General features: G+C 44.7%; 1 protein-coding gene across 4 annotated transcripts in view; it reads left to right on the top strand.

Moving 5' to 3' along the window:
* Positions 1–25,520, top strand: part of syt7b (synaptotagmin VIIb) — a 143,069-nt gene that overhangs the window by 68,459 nt on the left and 49,090 nt on the right. For 3 of the 4 annotated variants that reach the window (XM_052063130.1, XM_052063134.1, XM_052063133.1), the window contains 3 exons: positions 20,333–20,412; positions 20,680–20,814; positions 23,600–23,800. In XM_052063130.1, the coding sequence (XP_051919090.1) occupies positions 20,333–20,412; positions 20,680–20,814; positions 23,600–23,800 (416 nt within the window). The remainder of the gene's footprint in view (positions 1–20,332; positions 20,413–20,679; positions 20,815–23,599; positions 23,801–25,520) is intronic. The other variant, XM_052063131.1, reaches the window with a different exon arrangement.

Here is a 25,520-nt window from a genome sequence, read left to right as displayed (position 1 = left end):
CCTCTACTTCGAACCTTAATGAAGGGCGGCCAAACCCACTGCAGTTGTATTTGGATTGTTCAACCGAGGAATGTACCGGTAACTCAAATCTCCATCCAGTGACTTCAACCACAGTGGTAAAACACAGACGAATAAACGGGACGTGGTATTGCTTGCTTATTCAACTGTGGCTTCATTCCATCCCATTTCAGCAGCAAGCAGTTGGCAGTCACGCTGGTAACTGAGCACACCTGCTCCACACACTTGCCCAAACTGCCACCGCTTGCCTTCTTTTCCACATTCTCCCTGCCTGACAGTATACATTTCACATATGCTGGTACTGTACCAGTGCACATTGCCTCTCACAGAAGAAAGAAAGAAAGAAAGAAAGAAAGAAAGAAAGAAAGAAAGAGGTACATGTAGTCTGACAAATCCAGGTGTGGTTGGATGATCGAATAGCCCTTTGGCGTGATTCCATAGGCTTTCTCCGGTGTACATTTGTAGCCGTCCTCCTTTTTGCACATTTAATATGATGAAAGTGGGTGATTTTAAATCAGCATGATTGAAATTCCCAGCTATAATGTGCGCAGCATCAGGATATGTACTCTGTTGACTACTAATTGGTTTGTGCAACTGATCCATAGCAATGACAGCATTAGCAAGGGGTGGCACATAAATGACTCATGATTTAAGAATATGGGTCTGCATCTTACCGTCATATCCCAACTCTGGACAGCAATGGTTGTCGACTGTCTATTTTTTGCACCAACTATCATTGACATAAAAAATGCATAATCCTGGTGATGGCTCTTTTCCACATTTGAGTTGTTTTGGTTCCGATTTCTGGTGTCTGGGAATTAATTACAGTACTCAACAGAAAACACTTTTTTGGTATTTTAGTGTGTATGTTTTAGGTGATAAATGTTTCAATATATTTGACAAAATAACAAAACAGCATCATGAATTCAAATAATTGAGCCAAAGAGGATGGACCAAAAATAAGTAAAGGTCTAACATTTTATTAGTATATCAATCAAATAAATAATAAGTTAATATTACAAAATACAAAGTGTGAAACATAGTTCGTTGGAAGAGGCAAATAATAAGCATGGACAGGTGTGTTTCTTGATCATATGGAACCAGTGCCATAAATGCATCCATCTCTGTAATGCCACCCCCGTCTATTTTTTGTTTTGCGACCGTTTCCCGCCATTGCTGGCAATAGACAGCAGGACAACAAGTCCATGCGTGACCGACATAATATGTAATCCTTTGCCTCTCCCCAGCACGTAACAAAGTGGCCAATATATGTCCAAATTAGTTTTTTTTATGTAAATCTAGCTGTTGTGGTTTTTAATCAGGTATGTTTTGTAGTCGGGAAATGATGATAGGTCAATCCAAAATAATAAAAGTGTTATGTTTTTGTTTAGATTACATTCGGTTTTGTTCCCTGATGTGACCTTTTTGCCTGCACCTGTTCTCGTCATCCGTGTCCCTTGTGTTTAACCAATCAGCTTCCTCAACCCTTTGTGTCTTGTCCAGGTGTGTCTCGTTGCATCGTCACTTTGCTTGCATTTAGTTCCCTGGGTCCTGTCAGTCTTTGTTTGATCGTTGTGAGTGTCTGTGTCCTCCTTTCATGTTTTGTTTTCTGTCTTTTTTTTTTTTTTGCTCCTTTGGTTTCTTGTGATTTTCAGGAATTTGTTCGAGTAATTCAATGAGTTGTTTCCAGTGTACTCCTGTTTGTTTTTTTGTTAAATACATATTTCTCACTCCACCTTGCTCCTCCCTGCCCTCCTGCTTTTTGGGGTCCTGCAACTACCATCATGCAAAATGTGACAAAAAGTCCATCACACGACATATCATTCTCATCTGTCATCTCTCTCCAGCAATCTCTCTCTATTTGTCTGATAACATTCAGCATACGTGACCCAAACTGGGAGTAATCGTTCACTAAGTGTTCACCAAGTGTTGGCCAAGATTTAACGGAAAACCATAACCAGAAGGGTCAACCAGGTTTATATGCAACTCAAACAAGGATTGTAGATGTCTGTTGTCATGGCAACCACCTGAAGGTAACATGACCCCGGGCGCGTCTGAAAAGCTGTGAAGTATAAAAGTCTTGATGTTTGACTTTAATTTGATACCATTTGAAACATAAAGCATAAAGTGGACATTTCTGGTGATAATTCTGACATGCAGACAGTAGCATTTATGTTACGTGTCTCCGTCAAAAATAATGGAGACTGTTATTTTTGCTGGGCTGTTTTATTACCTTTGGTTACTCACAAAATAAAGGTTTAAAAAAATCAATCAGTCCATGTCATATTGGTGTTGAATTGACATCAGATGCTCAATGGGGTGTTTGAAGGGTGGACCTCTGCACATTGATGGCTTCATACAGCTGTAACTACTCGTGCCGACGTGACCGTTCTCACAGGCTTAAGATGTACGTTCAAACATTTCCGCCTCCTCCCTCCTCGATGGAATTTCTGGCGGAAGGTGCTAGCATGTCAACAGAGGAGCGAGGACCAAGGCACAGGCCCGTTGTCAATGCAGTCCGCTCGAAGCAACTGCGGTGTGTATTAGCCCCCGCAAACACACACGAGACAAACGTCATGCTTCCCTCAGCCGTTAGTGAAATGGGAGTCTTGTCAGTAACAGATGGAGAAGATTGGTCTGTACTGACCCGGTTAGTGACAATTCCAGTGACGGATGAAAATCCACTTCCGTCTGTGCATAGTCCATCCGTTTTTTCCCTGTCATTCGTCAACAAAATGGCTGTCTGTCAGTGAATTGACAGACCTTCGATCCCAAGATGCCCACCACTGTTAGACAGACTGTTGAACATTGTTCACGTGTGCAGTACAGGTGTGATAAACCATAATAACAATATTGGCGATAGAAACACAAACAGCAGTCTCCTCTGGAGCAATGTGTGCGTAATTGCCACAATGTCAAGGAGCAATGCTGCTGTTTGCTTCTCATCCATGTATTTAAACAGGAAATACACAAATTATTACATTATTGCATGGAAAAAGAAAATCACTCTGAAGTACGAAACAGAACTAAAATGGAAAATAACTTCATGTAATAATCCCCATCCCCACCTACCTAAATGTATGGAAATAAAGAGTTGCATATGTATAATTAACTCATTCCATCCCAGCCATTTTCACTGGAGCGGCCCCTTCAATCCCAGCATTTTATTGGATTTTGACTGATCTTGCAAGGCCCACATAATATTTGGTTCTAATGTTATATAAACATGGAGCCTACCAAAATAAAGTTTGGACACTCTTCTTTCAGCAGAAAAACAATTGTGTTTCTATGTTTTTCCATTCTTCAGCAATCGGCATTACAAAATGGCTACGTTTCATGGAAACGGCTATTTCTGGGCAAAAAACTGAGAAAAAAACATGTATTTCACGTGAAGCACCACTGCCACCTACTGATCGCTTTTTTACATGATTTACAATGCAAACGGCTTATTCTTGCATCAGACCCGCCTCCTCTCTTTGACGCAAAACAAGACTTAGACGTACAAGTACGTCCTTGGTAGACGGGGCCTGATTTTAAAAAGACGTACAAGTACGTCTTGTGGAATGAAAGAGTTAATTAGCCTACATTGTTTGATAACTGTTGTGATAAATTATCAACATAAGTGAAAACTCTAAAAACACAGCAGATGATCTATGTGCCTATCGAGTGTCTGACAACCAGTCCATGGCGTTGCCTGAAGACGGCTTGAATCGTATGTTGCACACCAGCAACTCTTGTGATGATAAACCATATTGAAGTTGGATGGATGGATGGAATAACGTAGTATAAGGGAATTTCAGTGAATTTATTTCAGAAGCATGTAACACACTGGTTGCCATTCGTATCCAAGAAGGAGCTCTCGGTTTCAAAAAGCTTGGTAAACCCGAGTGCACACCAGCTTACGCAACTCATTTCTGTTCCCGCATGCACTCAAATTTTTCTCACATTCATTTTTTTTTGTATAATGGTGTTTGGTGGGAAAGTTTAAAAGTACAGCATGACATCTATTAATGTATAGAACCGTAAGAAGATGGCTTTATTGACGAAAACATTTCACATTTTGTCGGCCGGCCATGTTGTAGCCTGAATCGTATGGCCGTTGAAAGTGAACTGCACTCACGTGGGCAGTCACACTTTGCTTTTCATAATTCTGTGACCTTGGACACAATGTGTTCAGTGAATGTTTACTTCATGTTGTTCATGCAGAGAACAAGGCGCTGGAGCCAAAGAAAGGTTTGCATATTCAGAAACTTTACTGCGCTCTGTAACCATGGCTTTGTGGGCCACAAGCTTTGTGTATAGTGGCTGGCTGCCTCATGCCTCCAGCACCATACTAATGATTCATATGCTAATAAGAATCACTCGGAGCAGTTGGCTCTGCTGCTGGAGCAAACTCATTTTACCTGTAAAGTTCAAGCCACCTCACATCATGTACGCTTTGTGTGGCAGTATAAACCTGGGATTCTGAACGTCTATATACTGCTATCAAAGTCTAGATATTTATGATATACATTCATGATAACAATGATTTGGAGGAATTTTTATAATATTGTATTTTTTTATAATATCCTATAAAAACAACATTTGAATTTGTAAGAATGTGCCTCTAAAATCACAAAAACTCAGGAATGTAATTGCTGTCATAGTGTACATCAGACTAAAACGTATTGTGCAAGAACTTTTTTCCTCACTCTTGATCTTTATTAAAAAAACAGGACCGGCCTCAACAAGGGCTGTGTGAGAATAAGAAGCTTGAGAATTGAAGCTAATCGAACTGAACGCAGTAAAACTCCAATGGTTGGATTTAGATATTTATGTTTTTTAAACACTACCTCACTTCTTTTTACACTTGTGTGACAGGAACAGTCTCAGTTGACTTTGGCGAGAGGCGCTACACATCTTGGACTACTCGTCGCCAGCCAGTCACAGGGAACATATAAATGACGCATTCACGTCCACATTCTCTACAATGGGCTACTTAACATTGTTGAGTTAATCTAAGCACAGGGATGACATACAAACTCCACAAATGAAGATTGGGAGTACTCCTCCGGTCTAACCATTAATTTAAGCTTATTTTGTTCAATTGTCTGTTCAGTTGTCTTCATCATTTCGTTTAAAGCTGGAAACCGTTTAAATAGAGCATTTCTGCCACATAGAAATGAAAGAACAAGTTGGAACACCAACTCAATAGTGCTGTGAGAGCGGTCAACTCATAGTTGGAAATTGGTCTTTTCTTCACAGTGCGAGCAATAAGCGGTAAATTGTTCACTTCGACTTTCTGTGGGAGGCAATTTAACTGTGTATTGTGGTAATCATAGTTTTTTTGGGAGAGGGTGGGGGGGAAGCTTCTAAAATTGCTTGTGTGTCGACCTTAAATCAATCTGAAATGAGCTGGATGGATGCGTCAGGGTTTGCTTTAAAGAACATCATTAGCGAGTGGAGAAAATGTGGGATAGATGTCAATATTGTATTCAAATCACAGATTTGAAATCTTTATTGTCGCAATGCACTTTGGTCGCCATACAAAAGCCCTTTCGTTTATTTTAAACACATTTCTTAGCAGACTTTGACGAAAACATGACTAGGGTTACCTCACCTTGAAAATGTCCCCGTTTAGTGCAAAAACAAATGCTATGTTAACAACATACCCCGAGTCCAAACTCTGTTTGGTGACCAATTGTCACGTCGCGTGTCCGCCAGCAGGTGGCGGGTTTTCTCCTCCGCCATCGGCACACCTGCCCGTAATTTCGGGCTGATTAGCCCCCTTTATTTAGAGACTCCGGCAGTCATCTCACTGCCGGAGAATTCCACGCCGTGCCATATTGCTCTCGCGCTCGATTTCGCTATTTGTCGTTCGACCTGTTGCCTTTTTGCCTTACGGCCGATTACTCTTGTTATTCACGTTTCGCTTCTAGATTTTGTATTAATTATATTTCCGCCAATTCAGGCCCCCCTCGCGTCGTCTTGTTTTCCGCGAGCGTTTTCAGTTGTAGTTTCCTTCTTTGTTATTCCTGGTCCTTATTTGACCAGCGTTTTGTGTTACCGTTTTTTCCCTGTTGGGCTCTTTCTGTTTTTGTCATTAAAGACACTCTTTTCTTAGACAAGATTCTTTCGTTGTCTGTTTTTCCGGGGATCCAACCCTTTAGTTCCTTGTTCTGCTCGGAGCGATCGTTATCGCTTCGGGCAGAACGTGACAGAATTCTCCGGCCACCATGGATCCCGCAGACTTCGAAAAAATTTTGTCCGCTCTTTCCCGACAAGAGCAACAGATGAGTCAGCAGGGCCAAGCCATTAAGGAACTCCGCGGCACGGTCTCCATGCTGGCTCATCGGTACTATGATTTAGAACCTCGGTTGGTCCGGGTGGAGGAGCGGGGACCATCTCCCCCCGGGGTTCGTTCTATCATTCCTGAAGCGCCCTCCTCATATCCCATTATGACGAGGGAGCCATCGCTTCCACACCCCCCTCGCTACGGGGGCGAGCACGGGCAGTGTGGACACTTCCTCCACCAGTGCTCTCTCATATTTGACCAACAGCCGTCTGCCTATGCTAATGACGCCGCCAAGGTGGCATTTGTCATGAGTCTGTTGACAGGTCCGGCGGCGTCGTGGGCGATTGCGACCAGTGACGCTAAGCCGAATCTCCGTACTTCGTTCCCCGATTTCGTGGCAGCGTTCCGCCGGGTGTTCCACCATCCCGTGCGGGGCAGAGAGGCAGAGGGCCGGTTACTCGCCCTCCACCAGGGAGAGCGATCGGTAGCAGACTACTCCATCGAGTTCCGGATCCTGGCCGCCCAGAGTGGATATGGTGATCGGGCGTTGTGTGGTCTGTTTCGCCGCGGACTAAACCCTCAACTCAAAGACGAGCTGGCGACCCGCGACCACAGCACCGACCTGGAGGAGTTAATCGACCTCTCCCTCCTCTTGGACAACCGCCTGAGGGAGCGAAGCCGGGAGCGTGGAGGTGATCGGTCCCAGTTCCGTCGAACACCCACGGAGGAACAGATGCAGCTGGGAGGCAAGGACGTTGGTGCGGAGGAAAGAAAGCGTCGTTTCAGCGATCGAGCGACGACTGACGGCGTTCCACCATCTCCTCACGCCGCAACCAGCCATCCGGGGTCGTCACCCCCTGCCCACCAGGAGTACTGTGAGTCACGACCTCGCGCGCCCCCCTTCGAGTCTAGGCGAGTCGACTCGCGGCCTGGACACCCCAACAGACTTGAGCTCGAGGGGGAGATATTTGGGGGGTCCCGGTCGAGGCGGGTTCGGGCTCTGGTAGACTCGGGGGCAGATGACTGTATAATGGACACCGATCTCGCATCCGAGCTGGGTTGTCCCGTGGAGAAGTTGATAGATAGGAAGCGGGTTTGTGATCTTGATGGGCGCCTCCTGGCGGTAGTTACGCATAGGACGGAGCCGTTGAAACTTCTACTGTCCGGCAACCATGTCGAACATCGCCGTTTTTACTTGATGCGGTCTCGCAACGCCCCGATCGTTCTCGGATTCCCCTGGTTTAAGACACACAATCCCGTGATTTCCTGGGCGCGCCCAGCGATAGACAGCTGGAGCCAGTATTGTTACCAGCACTGTCTACAATCGGCCGTCGGGAAGCATGAACGTGTCACACCCCCCGAGGAGATCTGCCTTGACGGAGTGCCGGATTGCTATCGGGATCTTAAGGAGGTGTTCAGCGAGGATCGTGCCCGCTCTTTGCCTCCACACCGCCCCTACGATTGCGCTATAGACCTGCAGGCGGGCGCTCCGTTGCCGACCTCGCGGCTGTATCAGGTGTCCCAACCCGAGCGCGAGGCATTGACGGAGTACATCAACAGCTCGCTCGCTGCAGGTCTTATTAGACCATCGCGTTCACCGTTAGGGGCGGGTTTTTTCTTCGTAGGGAAGAAAGACAAGACCCTGCGACCCTGCGTAGACTATCTGGGATTAAACGAGAATACTATTAAGAATAGATACCCGCTACCCTTGCTGGACTCCGCCTTCGCCCCATTACAGTCAGCCACCATTTTCTCCAAATTAGACTTACGCAGCGCTTACCACTTGGTTCGCATCCGGGAGGGTGACGAGTGGAAGACGGCTTTTAAGACCCCTCTGGGTCATTTTGAATACTTGGTTATGCCTTTTGGGCTGACCAACGCTCCTGCCGTTTTCCAAAACCTAATCAATGACGTGTTAAGGGACATGATTAACATCTTTTGTTTCGTTTATCTTGACGATATTTTAATTTTTTCCCGGTCATTACACGAGCACCAGCAACACGTTAGGCTGGTGCTACAACGTCTACTGGAGAACCGGCTCTTCGTCAAGGCAGAAAAGTGTGAATTCCATGTCCCCGTCATCTCCTTCCTAGGGTTCATTATTGAACAGGGCAGGTTAAGGGCGGACCCCATTAAGACGCGTGCAGTCACTAACTGGCCGGTTCCAACCAATCGCAAGGAACTGCAGCGCTTTCTGGGGTTCGCCAACTTCTACCGACGCTTCATCCGCGGTTACAGTCAGAAGGCGCTCCCCTTAACCCGCCTTACGTCCATTAAAACCCCATTTAAGTGGGATCCGACCGCGGATGCGGCGTTCGCAAACCTGAAGGCGGCGTTCACCAGTCCCCCCGTACTACATCACCCTGATCCTGATCTCCCCTTTATCGTGGAGGTGGACGCCTCGGATTCGGGGGTGGGGGCTGTGCTGTCCCAGCGCTCTCCGGTCGACCAGAAGTTGCACCCCTGCGCCTTCTTCTCCCGTCGACTCAGTGCCGCCAAGTCCAATTACGACGTGGGCAACCGTGAACTGTTGGCAGTTGTGACCGCCTTGCAGGAGTGGCGGCACTGGCTCGAGGGGGCAAAGGAACCTTTTACGGTCTACACAGATCATAAGAACCTCGCCTACCTCCGCTCCGCCAAAAGACTAAACGCCCGTCAGGCCCGGTGGGCCCTCTTCCTCACCAGGTTCGACTTCATCCTCACCTACTCTCCCGGGTCTAAGAACACTAAGCCCGACGCCCTTTCCCGTCTCCACGAGCCTGCGGGGAGGGATCGATCCCCGGAGACCATCCTCCCGACCCGGTGCATCGTGGGGGCCGTCCAGTGGGAGGTTGAGCAGCGGATCCAGGCAGCCCTGGAGGGGGTTCAGGTGCCGACGGAGTGCCCAGCAGGGAGGCTATTCGTACCTCCTTCCCTACGATCTGAAGTTCTGCAGTGGGGACATGGGTCCAAGGTGGCGTGTCATCCCGGGGTGAACCGGACTGTGCAACTCGTCGCCCAGCGTTTCTGGTGGCCGGAGCTCCGCAGCGACGTGACGGAGTTCATCAAGGCCTGCACCTCCTGCGCCTGCGGCAAGTCGTCCCATCAACCTCCGGCGGGACTGCTCCAGCCGTTGCCCATTCCTCCTCGCCCGTGGTCCCACATCGCCCTGGACTTCGTCACGGGTCTCCCGCCTTCCCGGGGTCGATCTGTCGTGCTCACGATCGTGGACCGCTTCTCCAAGGCGGCTCATTTTGTGCCTTTGTCCAGGTTGCCGTCGGTGCTGGAGACCGCCGACCTCCTCGTCGAACACGTCTTCCGTCTCCACGGCATTCCACTGGACATTGTCTCGGACCGGGGGCCCCAGTTCGTATCCCGCGTCTGGAAGCAGTTCTGCCGGTCCCTCTGGGCCACGGCCAGTCTGACCTCGGGGTACCACCCCCAGTCCAATGGACAAGCCGAGCGTGCCAACCAGGATCTGGGGGCGGCCCTCCGCTGTGTGTGCCTTCACCGTCCCTCATCCTGGGTCGACCACTTACCCTGGGTGGAGTACGCGCACAACACCCTCGTCTCTTCTGCCACTGGTAGGTCCCCCTTCATGGCCGCCTACGGGTACCAGCCGCCGCTGTTCCCGTCCCAGGAGGGGCAGGTGGAGGTCCCCTCTGTGCAGCACCACCTCAAGCGGGCCCATCGCGTGTGGAAGGAGGCCCGGGCTGCGTTGTCCCGCACGGCGGCCAGGAACCAGCGGATCGCGGATCGTCGCCGGCGCCCGGCTCCTTCATACGTGGTGGGACAGAAGGTGTGGTTGGCAACGAGGGATCTTCGCCTGGCCGGCACGTCTGCGAAACTGGGACCCCGATTTACTGGACCATTCGAGGTCGAGGCCGTCATCAGTCCAGCTGCAGTCAGGCTCCGGCTGCCACCCACCATGAAGGTTCACCCCGTCTTCCACGTCTCCCTACTCAAACCCGTGTCTTCCAGTGACTTGGCTCCTCCTCCCACGCCGCCACCCCCTCCGCGGGTCGTCGACGGTGACCCGGTGTACACGGTTCGTGCCATCCTGGACTCTCGGCGCAGGGGAAAGGGGTTCCAGTATTTGGTCGACTGGGAGGGCTACGGGCCTGAGGAGCGGCAGTGGGTGCCTCGCTCCTGGATCCTTGATCCGTCCCTTTTGCGCGACTTCCACACTGCACATCCATCCAAACCGGGTAGTCCGCCGGGAGGCGTCCATTGAGGGGGGGGTACTGTCACGTCGCGTGTCCGCCAGCAGGTGGCGGGTTTTCTCCTCCGCCATCGGCACACCTGCCCGTAATTTCGGGCTGATTACCCCCCTTTATTTAGAGACTCCGGCAGTCATCTCACTGCCGGAGAATTCCACGCCGTGCCATATTGCTCTCGCGCTCGATTTCGCTATTTGTCGTTCGACCTGTTGCCTTTTTGCCTTACGGCCGATTACTCTTGTTATTCGCGTTTCGCTTCTAGATTTTGTATTAATTATATTTCCGCCAATTCAGGCCCCCCTCGCGTCGTCTTGTTTTCCGCGAGCGTTTTCAGTTGTAGTTTCCTTCTTTGTTATTCCTGGTCCTTATTTGACCAGCGTTTTGTGTTACCGTTTTTTCCCTGTCGGGCTCTTTCTGTTTTTGTCATTAAAGACACTCTTTTCTTAGACAAGATTCTTTCGTTGTCTGTTTTTCCGGGGATCCAACCCTTTAGTTCCTTGTTCTGCTCGGAGCGATCGTTATCGCTTCGGGCAGAACGTGACACCAATGTCCTGAGGAGGGCTATAAACAAGTGACTGCGATCTGACCCATTTGGGACCACTTTTGCAAGGAAAAGCGGGCAAAGGCAAGATGAGCCATAGATTCTCATCAAAAAGATATGTAATGAAGTTATGAGCTTCAAAGGCTGCTCACATATGGATCGCAAAAACTCGGCCCTGCGGCTGTGAACATTTTTATTTCCACTGTAAATATAACATACCGTATGCAACCTCATACTCCTTAACTTCAAAACTCATTGCTGATCGGTACTTTATCCTGATGTTATATTTGTCAGTGCTCATTTGTCTATCTCCTTTTATTCGAAATAGTCTTATTTGCATTTGTCCGATTATCACTATCTCCATGTCCTTGTCAAAGGGTCACCAATTTCGGTCTATCTTCAAGTGCTTCCAACGCCAAAGCAGTTCCATTTGTCTTTTTTTGCCTTTTCAGTTTATTTCCCCGCCAATGGTAAAATATACAAACAACTAAAGAATGGTTTTGTCCAAATAAAAATCACTGGTAACAGACATTATTATCTATTAACTATAATTATGTGTTGAAACTTGCTTGAAGTATCGGGGTTCTTGGGTTTCAGTCTCAGAAGCGTTTGCATGTTCGTTTGTATCTCCCCGATACATCATGGTGTCGCTATTAAAAAGGGGTAGGGAACTCCGGTTCCTCGAGAGCCTATCCTGCCTGTTTTAAATCCCTCCCTACTCCAACACATCCAATTTAGCGTTTGAAGTTAGAATTTTTGAAATGCATGTTCAAGTGAAACTCAAAATGAGGCGATAAACAGCCAAGCCGAAATGCGGCTCATTCTGCATCACTTCTGATTCCTGTCAACTGCCCGAGCTCCCTCCACCTCAAAAGGAAATACAGTGTATTCACTCTTGTTTCATCTGTAGGATCTGATTGCTTCTTTTGATTGCTTCTGTTTGCTATTTCTACGCCCAGATGTTGGCAAACTTGAAATAGGCTTTGTTTTTCTTTTTCACAGGTAGATAATATATTCTCAAATAGTTTTGGCAAACTTCCTGAAGCCTAAGGTTACAAGCCATCGCAAGGCTATGGGGGTGTGCCCACTTTGAATGTGTGTGACGATTGATTGATACCTCATAAATTCCACCTTCTCTCTCTGATTGCTTGTTATTTAACAAAATCTAAGGAGGCACAAGATAGTGCGGCAAAAGGCTGAATGTTTTCGCAGATCATATTTATCATGCACTGTGTCAGTTTATAATGACGGTTTTAAACATTACGACAAAAATGAGAGAAGATAAGGTTAGTATGTCAGGAAGGAGATGCAGTTCCTTTAAGAGAGACTCTTCAACCCACGTGCACATACACGTGCAGTTATAGTTTTCAAAATCAAACTATCTGTAAACTATGTATTTTTAGGAACACGGTTGTAAAATGAGTTTGAAAAGATATTAAGCCATTTTGAGATTATATTTTGGGATAAAAAGGCCTGTACAGGTGTAACTATTTACAGCACAGGTGTCAAACCAAAGGCCGGGGGCTAGATCCGGCCCGCCACATCATTTTGTGTGGCACCCCGAAAGAAAATCATGTGCGTGATCCTTCCTAAAAAATGTACCGAAATGTCAAATTGTTTTGTATAACAAATGACATTACGATTTTGCAATATTTTTTTACCCATAAAAGTAATAATGTGATAATGCGATGAAACATTTTTGTCGTTTCACTGTCATAACGGCTCTCGGAGGGAAGACGTAACTCAAACGTGGTCCGCGACAAAAATAAGTTTGACACCCCTGATTTACAGTGTATAGGCAATTACAGGATGTCAAGTACAGCACGCTATTTTTTTATTTGATTTTCCATCCATCCATTATCTGAGCCAGCCACTCACTGCGCACACTAGACAAACAACCATTTGAGGGACAATTTAGACTTATTCAGGGTGTCCCCCGCCTACTGCCCGGAGACAGCTGGGATAGGCTCCAGCACCCCCCGCAACCCTAGTGAGGATCAAGCGGCTCGGAAGATGAATGAATGAATGAATGTTCAGTTTACCTGCCATGCATGTTTTTGGAATGTGGGAGGAAACCAGAGTACCCATAGAAAACCCACACAGGCACGGTTAGAACATGCAAACTCACAGATCACAAACACAAAGAACGGCTCGGGCCGGATTTGAACCCACGACCTCTGCACTGTGAGGTGGACGTTCTAACCAGTCTTTGACCGTGCCGCTTCTCATTTTATTTTATTAGTAGTATTTTTTTTCATTATTTTTCTTTTCGCAGCAAGGCTCCATCTTTACCTCTAAATATATTTTGTGCATGATTGTCCTAATAATTTCTTAATTTATACATAATTCAATGATATTGCATCCATTTTGGGATTAGAAAGGACAATAGAGAGTGTCCTAGAGTTTTTATGTCAAATTCTGTCTGCAGTTAAGCTGCTGGGACAGAGAATTTACATATTTCTCAACGCAAGGCTAATGCTGTTATCACAAACAGTCAGTTGTGTGACAAGCATGATGGCAGCAGGCCCCTTAGGAGAATACTTCACAGATGCGGGGCCCCAGTCAATCTCACAAGTGCAGCTCATACTGCATCCTTGATTTTATTTTGGACTGTTATTTATGTAGATTTTGATTCAATCCACTTTTATCATGTGTTTGTTTTTGCCCGAGCTCCCGTTTGTCATGGCCTCAGCATTGAACTTTGTCCACAATTCTTCAGTTTTTTTGACAATTTTATGATTATTTAATGATGGATGACCTGCACGAAATCGTACGACCCTGACTTCTAGAACTATATTTCAACCCTGAATCAAAGCTACCTGCATGTTTCCCCACTTTTGACTCTGTGACATTGTTCCAGCCACAAATGTCCCATTCTTTGTTGGAAAGCTTTGTAGATGTGCTGTAACGGATAGCATTGTACATTAGCGAGATGTAACTGAAATGAATGCTCAAATAGAAACATATGTGGCGCCAGAAGGCTGTATATTCCAATACAAGGTCGCTTACTCCTGATGCTTTGTGTACGAGTTGATTTTTTTACTTCACATAATATTGTATTTGTGGAAATATGTGCTGAAGAGGAAAGCCTCGTCAACTTGCCACAACAGTAGCGAGAAATTGTTGTGCAGAAGTTATATGTCCTCATCGAAATATATTTAAAAAAAAATACAACACAATAGGCGAGATTTTTGCGTCGACACTAGCCTCAATGCAGTCGTTTGGGAATTTGGTTTATCGTTCTGCGACCTGCTGCGTACCAAGCGCAAAATATATTTTACAAAAGTCGATTTTGGTGTGTTTACATGAAATGTTCTTTATTATTATTGGATGAACAAATGTGAGGGTTGACTGGTCAGAGACATATGTAGTATGGGTAAGCTGCTTGTCCTGATTAAAAAAAAAAAGAAAATTATGAATAGTCTGGTGGTTGGTGACATGTCTTAGGTTGTAAGCTCCCTAAAGAAAGTCATCAAACCGTTGCAAGAAGTAATCTGTATTCTTAGAGAAAAGAAAAGTAATATTACAACTGGAAAAGTAGGAGTAAACATTTCTCAGTGAAATGCAAAACACTGAAAAATCAAAATAGGTCCATGTGGGTGTTATTTTGGTAAAGTTGGATTGAAAAGAATATCTAATTAAACGTGATGTTCTGAGAGACGATCTCCTGTTGTGTGGGATGTTTTCACACTTATAGTTTAGTGGCTGTGGAGAAACATTAAATGAGATTCATTTAAAAGTTAGTGTAAGTTCTTCTTTTTACTCTTTTTATAGCTTTACATAGACAATAGAGGGTGACATTTTCTTGGGATGAGAGTAAAGTTTAGCTTTCATCACTGGATTAGTGTATTATTATTTTGGTATCGGATAAAAAATTCACAGAAGCAGATGGGAGCGGAATTTAAATGTTGCTGACCTCCAAAATGTGAGCAGCATGAGTGAAATTCCTTTTGATTGGGAGCAGGACAGAATGAGTGTCATTTTCACAGAGTAGGCACGGGACAGGATGTTTTTCCCCTATGGTCCAGGATAGATACAGGACAGGATCTTTTTCTGTGGGAGTGGGAGGGTACAGGAGTGAAAATCCACTCCCTTGTCATCTTCCAAGGCATAAAATAGCGATGCTGTGTCATTACCTAAACGACCTTTGTACAGTATATATGTAATATATACAGTATATACACATATATATATATGTACGGTATACACACACACACACACACACATATATATATATATATATATATATATATATATATATATATATATATATATATATATATATACAGTATTTACAAAAAATGTTTTATATCATGCTCTTCATGCTCTTTGACCATGCTGAGTTCAAAATGATTATGTAAGAGCAGAAAGTCTTTGTAACTCAGCTAAGGAGAGCATTGCTTTTACCACCCTCAAAGTCAACTACAGAGATCCCTCGCTATTTTGCGGTTCGTTTATCGCGGCTTCAATGCAAACATATTAAAACATATTCCTGAAAAAAAATAAAATAAAATAAAGTCCACAAAACATCTGCGAAAAGCAGCGAAAGTCAGCTAAACAACAGCGAGTCACATAGAGCAACATATACAGTCATGCATCTACAGTATGTTTCCTGTATTTTGTTATTCATAAACTAACCTAATTTATACGTTTAAATCTATTAGTATACAGCATTTGTCACGTCCTGTGTTTGTCAGCAGGGGGCGGGCTTTCTCTCCGCCGCCCACACACCTGTTACGCATTGGTCGGTGATTACTCTGCCTCTATTAGGACGCTCTGGCAGTCGACTCACTGCCTGAGAATTCCACGCCGTCCCATTATTCTCTCGCTCAGATTCCTACCTTGATTACTCGTTGCCTCCTAGCCTTGTGGCAGTTACTACGCGTCATTATTCTTCTCGTATGAAATTTATACACTTGTCTAATCAGATCTTCCTCGCCATTTGTTTTCCGCGAGCGTTTTCGGTTGTTCCCGTTATTCCTTCCCTGGTCCTGATTTTGACCAGCGCTTTTTGTTATTTTTCCCTGTCGGGTATTTTGTGTTCTTTATTAAAGACTCCCTTTGTTCTCTGACAAAATCCTTTTACGTTTCTGCTTTTTCGGGGATCCACCTCCTTATTTTGTTGTGCACGAAGCGATCTTTCCATCGCTTCGGGCACAACGTGACAGCATTAAGTCATGTTAATTACTTCAAAATTCACTTAATCATGCATGTATACCATTCAATTTGGCCTTATAAATATTATGTACATGTACCAATATGGAGGGGATGGGGGTCGCTACTTCTCGGATTTTCGTTTATCTCGGGTGGTTTTGGTCCCCATTAACCGCGATAAATGAGGGATTACTGTATTTAGGTTGATAAAATTCCAGGTCAATAGCAGTAACCACTGAATCCATAACCATGAAGTGGATAAACAATGGAGCGTAAGCATTATACTGTATTAGAATACAGATGTACTGTATGCATTGAAAATTCTCACAAACTCTACAAGCTACTGTACAACCCCTAAGCCCTTAAATATCATGGGACTTTAATCTTTTAAACATTACTAAAACTTGTTATGGGAATTTGACATCTAGAAGTGTCAAAATATATCTTACAAGTAACTGTTTGTACCATTGTAAATGCTGACCATGTTATTTACAGATAAGCAAAGTTGCTCACGCGCCAGACTTAATTATTTTATCTGAAGAAGACGCTGTCCAAGGTGCTAACTGTACTGCATGATCTGCACTTTTGCGCCTCCCAAGAAGAGTATGTATAAAAAAGGGAGAGCCCGACTGCTCGGGAGAGAAGGCTCCCTGGACAAGACAGTCTTCTTTGTTGTGTGATTAAGCCCATCTTTAGGAAATTACAAGATTTTTTTCAAATGGTCACTAGGCACAACATACTGACTTTACGGCATCAATCAATCAATTCATACCATATTCTGACAGAAATGGTGTCTTGAAATAAATATTTCTAATCCAAATTAAAAACTACAAGTTGTCCCAGCCTTGTTGCCCACATCTTCAAACACTCCTGGAAGATTTTGAACAGGATTCTGCACAGCCCCATTGTCATGGCCATCTTGATGTTCTCGAAGTCATCAAAATGACACTGATGACACTGGATGAAAAAAAAAATCACATATCGCCAGGACAGATGAATAAGAAGATTTACTCAGAGCATTGTGAGATGGCTTGATGCCACTTTTTCCACATCCAATACAGACATCAATACTGCAGCCTCAAGACTTAGCCAATACCAATCTGATTACGGTATTTTTGTCACTCTAAACGTTTTTAATATGTGCATGTAATAAACTTGATACCACGTTCACTGTACAACTAATCTGGTCCCCTAAAGAAAGATGGAAAACACACAGAAGTCACATGTATTTTACAAACTGTGAAGCGCAATATCACTCGCCTACTTAAAATTACCATGGTCTGCTCAAAAATTAATGAACACAGTTTTGGAGTCTGTCTTTTTTTGCGACCGTGAAACTTTTTCCACTCGTCACTCGTTTATTGGATGCAACATGGCCCTTCCCTCAGACGACATTCAATGTTCGAGTGGCTCCCATCACATCGCAGGGGCTGACATCCATATTTTGAAACATAGCGGTCCCCAGAGCAGTCGAGCTCTTGAACAATGACCCCTCCCTATCCCAACTGCAACTGACTAACTTTCATCTTAGATTTTGATTTTATTACATTTTTTTCATGAATCCTTCTGGTCATGGGAATCATGAGAGATTCCCACGGGCTGGGAGTCAAATTTACCTTTCATTTTACAGTGGGCAAGAGAAAACATCAGACAGATGCGCAGCCATTTTTTATGTAGCTGACCTCCAAAATGGGTGCGGTACAGGAGTATCTGAACAGGAGCAGGATGGAAGTGGGAGCTGTTTTAACCCGGAAGGGATGCAGTGCAAAATTGTATTTTATTTTTTACTACAGTATGGGACTGGGGCGGGATGGGACATGACAGGTTTTTTTTTTTTTCCTGTGGAGTGCAATCAGACGAGAGTGAAAATCCTCTAATACACGTTGCTCTTTAGCATTTAACACAGAGCACATTATTAGACAGTAGCTGGAATATTTTAAACTGCAGCACTTTATGTATGCCTTTATGTTTGTTGGTTGTTTTTAATGCTGCTCCTTATGCCTTTTGATTTACCCCCTCCAGGGACAAATAAAGTGTTTTGAATTGAACGGAGGATCAAAGAACAGGTCTTGTTAAAACATTTTCAATACAGTGAGTTATAAAAGACATTATTGTGAAGCATTGTGAATAATTTATTCTAATTGTACCGTATGTTTATTTGTTTGTTGATTTAATATTATTATGCTGGATTCAGACCGGACATTGCAACATTATAAACATGGAGCCATAAACGGTCAACTTGCTTTGGTCTGCCCACAGAAATAGGCTAGCAGGGCTACATTTCCCATTATTGTGAGACATGGAAGCAGGAAGTAGTTGTAGTTCCAGTTTGATGATTAGATTGCAGTAATTATGCTAATTTGTTATGTCTAACGGCATATATAATTGAATATCATCAGCATAACAGTGAAAACTAATGTTATATTTTTGTATAATATCACCAAGTGGAACATGTTGATGTTAAGGAATAGAGGGCCAAATACTGATCCCTGCAGGACTCCACATGTGAAATTACAAAGCTCAGAAGTCACATTGCTGTAAATTACATGCTGCGTATTATCATCAATGGTATCAAAGGCAGCACCAAGAGTAAGTAATAATACGATTGAGGAGGTGTCAGAGTCCAAACAAGTAGAGATCAGTAGTTACTTTTGCAAGGGAAGTGTCAATGGAGTGGTCAGACTTAAATCTTGCCTAAAGAAGTTCAGATCGAGTAAGCTCGAACATTATCAGACATATGATATATACCTGCTAATTAGCATTTGATGAATGTATACATAGTAGTGATGGTATTTTGCATTATGACTTACAGTGCAAAACTTGAAGAATGATTATTGCATATTCTTGAGAGTAGTATCTGAGCTTTGAACGAGTGCACGCTATTATTTTATTGAAATCATATTTCTAAGTATTATTTAACTATTAATGTACTATTTAGGGCGGCCCAGTGGCCCATTTGTTATTGCGTCTAGCTCACAGTGCAGAGGTCATGGGTTCGATCCTGGCTCTGCATGTTCTCCCCAAAAGCCTGTGTGGGTTTTCTCCAGGTACTCTGGTTTCCTCCCACATTACAAAAACATGCATGGCAGGCTGATTGAACACTCTAAATTGTCCATAGATGTGAGTGTGAGCGCAGATGGTTGTTCGTCTCTGTGTTCCCTGCGATTGGTTGGCAACCGGTTCAGGGTGTCCCCACCTACTGCCCGAAGACAGCTCGGATAGGCTCCAGCACCCCACGTGACCCTTGTGAGGACAAAGTGGTTCTGAAAATGAATTGATGGATGTACTATTTACAATTGTTCCAAGCTCACGAAGGCCAAGGTCCTATTACTAGAAAAACCTTTGACAGAACAGTAACTCATTCATTCATTCATCTTCCGAACCCCTTCATCCTCATTAGGGTCGTGGGGGTTGCTGGAGCCTATCCCAGCTGTCTTCGGGCGGTAGGCAGGGGACACCTCGAATTGGTTGCCAGCCAATCGCAGGGCACACAGAGACAAACAACCATGCACGCCGGCACTCACACCTAGGGACAATTTAGAGTGTTCAATCAGCCTGCCACGCATGTTTTTGGAATGTGGGAGGAAACCGGGGTACCCGGAGAAAACCCACGCAGGCCAGAGGAGAACACGCAAACTCCACACAGGGAGGCCGGAGCTGGAATCAAACCCGATACCTCTGCACTGTGAAGTCGACTTGCTAACCACTGGACTACCGGGTCGCCTAGAACAGTAACTGTACATCTATATATATATTGCGCGTCGTCCCGCACGAGGTCTGTCCTTCCGTCTGTCCCTTTTCAAAACGTACCTACTTCACCGCGCCGCTGCGCGCCGCCACTGCGCCGCTCAGGCAGTGGCTCACTACGATCGCGCGGGCATCTTAGCGAAAAAATGTTGTCTACCCACAAGCATTGCGATGAAATTGTTAGTTATTTAGTAGAGCTAAACATCTCTTTATTTTTGCGATAAGCAATGAAGATGAACAAAAAGTTGAACCAAGCAACAACACTTTTGTGGGCCGAAGGCCCACCTTACCAGCCTTCCGCAGGAACTAGCTGATGAGCCGCCCGGAGGGCGGCGAACCAGCTAGTGTAATATATCATCCAAACCATCCCTCATAACTCGCTACCTTGTCTGTGCACAGGGGAAGAGGAATAAGGCTGGAGTGGAAACTGCCAATTCTCCAGAGTCTGTGAGAGATCGAGGGGAAAATAAAGCCATCAAGTAGGTGACGGGAAATTTGTAGATGGGGGGGGACACATGGAAATGATTTATGGCACCGTGTGTCGCACAGGGTTTCTGAGTAAAATGCTAATATTTGAGCATGCTAACTGGTACAGCAAGCCTGTATTTTTTTTCAAATGCATACAAGGCTTATGGGAAAATTGTGAATCGTGGATTGTATTGCAGTTCGATCTGACTGTACGTTGATGTGTTTATGTGGCATGTCTTGCATTGTTTAACTGTCTTTAACACTCTCTCTGACTGCAGCGATCTTGACAGAGACTTTTGGAATAACAATGACAGCAGCAATGTGCAACAGAGGTGGAGCTCCTACCCACCTAAGGAGTTTCTCTTAAACATGTCTCCCTACGCCCCCTATGGAGACCCTCGCCTCACATCCAAGTGAGTCTCAATCAGTGCAATTGAGGTACAAGATATCTCTATCATGTTGGAGCTGGATGGAAGGGGCCAAGTAAACACCTTTGTGTTGATAGTTGATTGAAGCTTAGCACCAATGTACTCGGAATCCAAGCCTTTTCAGCGATTAACATATATGAAAAGACCATATGTGACTGCCGAAGAAATAGGATACAACATCTCGAATTGTATTCATGCTGGCGCACATCCTATATTTTACCATGTCTCCCCCTCATCCCTCGTAATCCTCATGTTTTTCATTCATGCATGTCCACAGCGCGGTGGTGTTTAGTATGCACTGTCGGCCATGCGGCTCCTGATAAAGTCGTGCAGTGGCTTCTTCCCTTCAATATTACTTTGAATTTCAGGACCGCACTGATGTGGGTAGAAATTACAACCGCTGTGCAAATTTATGCCTGAAGATTGTGCTTTATTTTTTCAGGTAAAGGTAAAAAATGAAACAAGGGTGTACATTATCTAAACTGCATATTGATGTCAATATTCCATTGTTTGAGAGTGGCCGTCATGTCTCGGAATTAACTTTTGCATACAAGGTGGTACATTTGATTGCCTCATTCCTTTTAGCTGCATTTGTCTCATTAGACTTGCATCATCTTTCATCTGCAGTCTGTGCGAAGCGTTACGTGGGGTCCCTCAACGAATAAAACCCAACCTTTTTAGCAACTGCGCCAATTGTTTAACTCTGCAGTCATTCGTTGTTTTTGAATGCCTGTGTTGGAGTTATTTACAGTTATTTACTGTACTTGTGAATGAACCTTTCAGTGTTATTATGCATGGGGTGGTACTTTTGTCAGAGTTGTTGTTTTGCGGTTGAGTAGCATCATGTCCAATCTTACCCTTCTCACACCTTCTTCATCCCCCTCTGTCTTTGCTCACTATTTGTCAGAACTCGTACTGTCAACACCCAGAACTGTTGGTCCTTTTAGGAAACATAAATCTCGCCTGAGCCATTTCTTTGCGCTGTTCCTGTCACTCCATCTACAGTATGCAGTGAAACATCCAAAGTAGAACACAATCAAATTTGAAAAAAAAAACCCAACCAACAACGACAAATAATGGGTATTACCTGCCATCCTAAGAATTTTATTAACTATTCTTGCACTTTAAAGACCATTTAAACTATCAAGGGGATACAGTAGTTGAGCCATTGTTTCATGTAAAACAAACTCTTAGCTTGACTGTCAAAGGCATGCACATCATAATCGGTTAGATGCACCTTACACGGTACATCTCACCAGTATAAAATTGTTGTTTCTGGTCCAGTTCAGAACAGGAGTGGATCACACAAATGCAGACCAAGAGAAGATTGAATACGGAAATGGTTTATTGACAAAATGAGGTCAAGACCGACAAAGTATAACATAAAAGGCTAGTAACAAATCATCATAATAAGAATAAGAGACTAAGCAAAAGCACTTGTGAACGGCAAGAGAAACGTATAACGCAAAATCAACAAGAAAATCAAAACAAGCTCTCGAGGATCTGGAGTTCGTTCTCCCTGTTCTCGACATTCTAGATTTTGCTCCATTGTTCTTGTTTATTGCTCTCCGTTTTCTTGTCAGTAGTCATTTTGTTTGGTAAATTATTCTCGGTTGGTATTTGTCGGGATTCTGTTCTCGTCCTTTTGAGGCAAGCGATTTTCTTTTGTACTTTCTTTGCCTTATGCAGGCACTTTTTGTTTCTTTCTCACACCACTTTTTCCTGTAAATATATTTTTTTACATCGTATCTGAGTCTACGTTTGTATAGTCCACTTCTGTCCGGAACCTTCTGTACCCTGACATTTTCCGTGGCTGAAATCGATACCACATTAATTCCAATGGGCTGAATTTTCCGTTCAAAACATTAAAAGCATTAAAGCACTTGAAGGTACATTTGTTAAAGCAATGGTAAAAAAAATAACTACCAATGATTGCAAAGTACTGAAGCGACATCCCATAATCCACAAACACGGCAGCCATACTGATGCTAAAAATGCTTTTTTTTCTTCTTTTTTTTTTCAAGCACAATTGCTGTGCAATCCTCACGAGAACATGCTTTATTGACACAATTATTTTAATATTAGCAGCATTTTAGGATCCAGCACACAGTTGGGAAAAATCTGCTGACATTTTACGACACTAAAAATTACACAGTAGAGAATACCTGCAGTCTGTTTATTTTACCCTCAGTCTTCACTTGTTGTCTTAATGTTGTCACAAAGGATGCCCTGGTTTAGTCTTGTGGTATGTCTTCACTTTGTGGAAGGTCCCTGTGCTGATGTTCTGTCTCCTTAAATTTGTGGCTCAACTTTGGTGCGAGGGCACTGCTCGTCGTAGAACTTTTATTCCAGAAAACATTTTACTCTTGCAAAGTGAGTGTTTTTTTTTTTAATCATGATTTGTGGTGTTGACGGGAAACGACTGTTCTTCCTCGGTGCCCTCAAAATGCATCCACGCTAATAAAATGGGTTAGGTTTAGTAGGTCCTTTGACACTGCCATAAATTTTCTTGATGAATTGTCAACAATGAAAAGATGCAACCATTGCCAATCATTTTTTTGCCACCGTCATTGAGACTACGGTACTTCTAAGTGCCCATCAAAGAAAGTGGCTGATCAGCTGCCGGTTGAACAGTTGTAGTTATATTTTGCCTTGGACAATCGCGGACATAACACTTACTGCTCTCCAACTTTGTCCTTATGCCGTTCGTCCGTATTTTGTCTTCGTTCGTATCCTCTCTTGATCCTTCCCTCATGTTTGTCCGTCTCAGTGGGGCTGTGGATAAGAGTGGGCAGGGCGGAGCTGGACCCTCGCCGGGGGCCAGTGACAGCAGGGTCGGTGCTTGCTCTGGGGCTGGGGCAGGGCCCAGTCGCAGTGACAGCATTCGAAGCATGCTGACTGGGGGCAGCAGGGCTGGACGTTGGCACACGGTCCAGAGCCACATGCACGCGGGAGGCCTGCGCTTTAGCAAGTAAGTCCCGCTGAGTGATAGTGGAAGTGGAAACTGAAGGGGGCATGACGAATTGATTCAGCTTGTGAGCTTTTGGAATTTTATATATAGCGTTATGGTTATGTCTGGATCTTTTGGGTGTTCGGCTCTAATAGCTTTGCATTTTTCCTGAAAGGTACTTTTTATTTTATTTTGACATTGTTGTTTTGTTTTTTGTTTTAAATCAAAATCAGTTATAATATTTCTGAAGAGTTTCTTTGTTATTATTTGTCTTTTGTATTTTTATGCTGCGTTTATGTTTTGGTTTGTTTTAGTATTAGTTTTTTTATTATAAGGAGTATTTGAGTAATGCAAGATAATGAAAAAAAAAGGTTGCAACTATTGTTACAAAGTACACTCGAATTCCATTGAGCTGCTAGCCATTAGCCTCAGGCCCCATTATCTCACACGTCATAGCCGTGACAGTGTACATCCCCCCGTCGGCAAATAGTGATGCAGCGTGTGATGCCCTGATGACTGTCGTGAGCAGGCTGCAAACACAGTCCCCCAACGCCCTGCTGATCATCTCTGGGGACTTCAACCATGTCTCTCTGTCGTCCTCCCTTTCAACTTTCAAGCAGTATGTAACCTGTGCCAATAGAGACAATAATATTTTGGACTTGTTTTATGCCAATACCAAAGAGGCATATAAACCCCTCTCCCTTCCCCCTCTTGGAAGAGCAGACCACAACTTGGTATTTCTCGAGCCTGTGTACAAACCCCTGGTGCACAGGCAACCAACTGTGACCAGAATGGTCAAGAAATGGTCATCGGAAGCTGAAGATGCTCTGCGAGACTGCTTCGCGACAACCAGGTGGGAACTCTTCAGCGAGGTTCATGGGGAGGACATTGATGCACTCACTGACACCATCACGGATTATATAAACTTCTGTGAGGAGAACACTGTACCCACCAGAACTCTGCGGTGTTTTTCCAACAACAAACCATGGATTAATCCTGACATAAAGACCCTGCTGAAGGAGAAGAAGAGAGCTTTTCGGTCGAGAAACAGAGAGGAGCTGAAGGCCGTGCAGATTCGGCTGAGAAGAAAGATCAGGGAGGGGAAGAAGTTATACAGGATGAAATTGGAGGACCAGTTACAGGCCAGCAATGTCACTGGTGTCTGGAGGGGCCTGAAAACCATCTCAGGCCATGACAGCCCAAGGACAGTGGTCGAGAAGGACAAGGACTGGGCAGATGGACTGAACCATTTTTTCAACCGTTTCGACCAGTCGTCTGTCCCTTCCCCCAACCACAAACTGCAACCTCTCTCACTGAGGACTTCTTATCCTCCCCCTCCTCTTTCGACCAGCTCTCATCAACCCAGTATGTCACCTGGCTCCTGCCTGTCCATCACAACAGAGCAGGTAAGGAACCAACTGAGGAAGATGAATGTGAGGAAGGCAGCAGGTCCGGACAAGATCAGTTCCCGGCTCCTCAGGACCTGCTCTGACCAGCTGTGTAACATTGTCCAGCACATCTTCAACCTGAGCCTGAAGCTGGGCAGAGCTCCACAGCTGTGGAAAACTTCGTGCCTGGTCCCAGTGCCCAAGACCCCCCACCCTAAGGAGCTGAACAGCTACAGACCGGCGGCGCTGACGTCTCACCTGATGAAGACGCTGGAGAGACTCATCCTCGCCCACCTTCGACCGCTGGTGAGCCCGTCACTGGACCCGCTGCAGTTTGCCTATCAGCCTGGCAT

The sequence above is a fragment of the Hippocampus zosterae genome, chromosome 4 (genome assembly GCF_025434085.1).
Source record: "Hippocampus zosterae strain Florida chromosome 4, ASM2543408v3, whole genome shotgun sequence".
In the NCBI taxonomy this organism is placed as follows: domain Eukaryota; kingdom Metazoa; phylum Chordata; class Actinopteri; order Syngnathiformes; family Syngnathidae; genus Hippocampus; species Hippocampus zosterae.
Note: the sequence above shows the minus strand (reverse complement) of the source record. Positions and strands in the feature narration are given on the sequence as shown.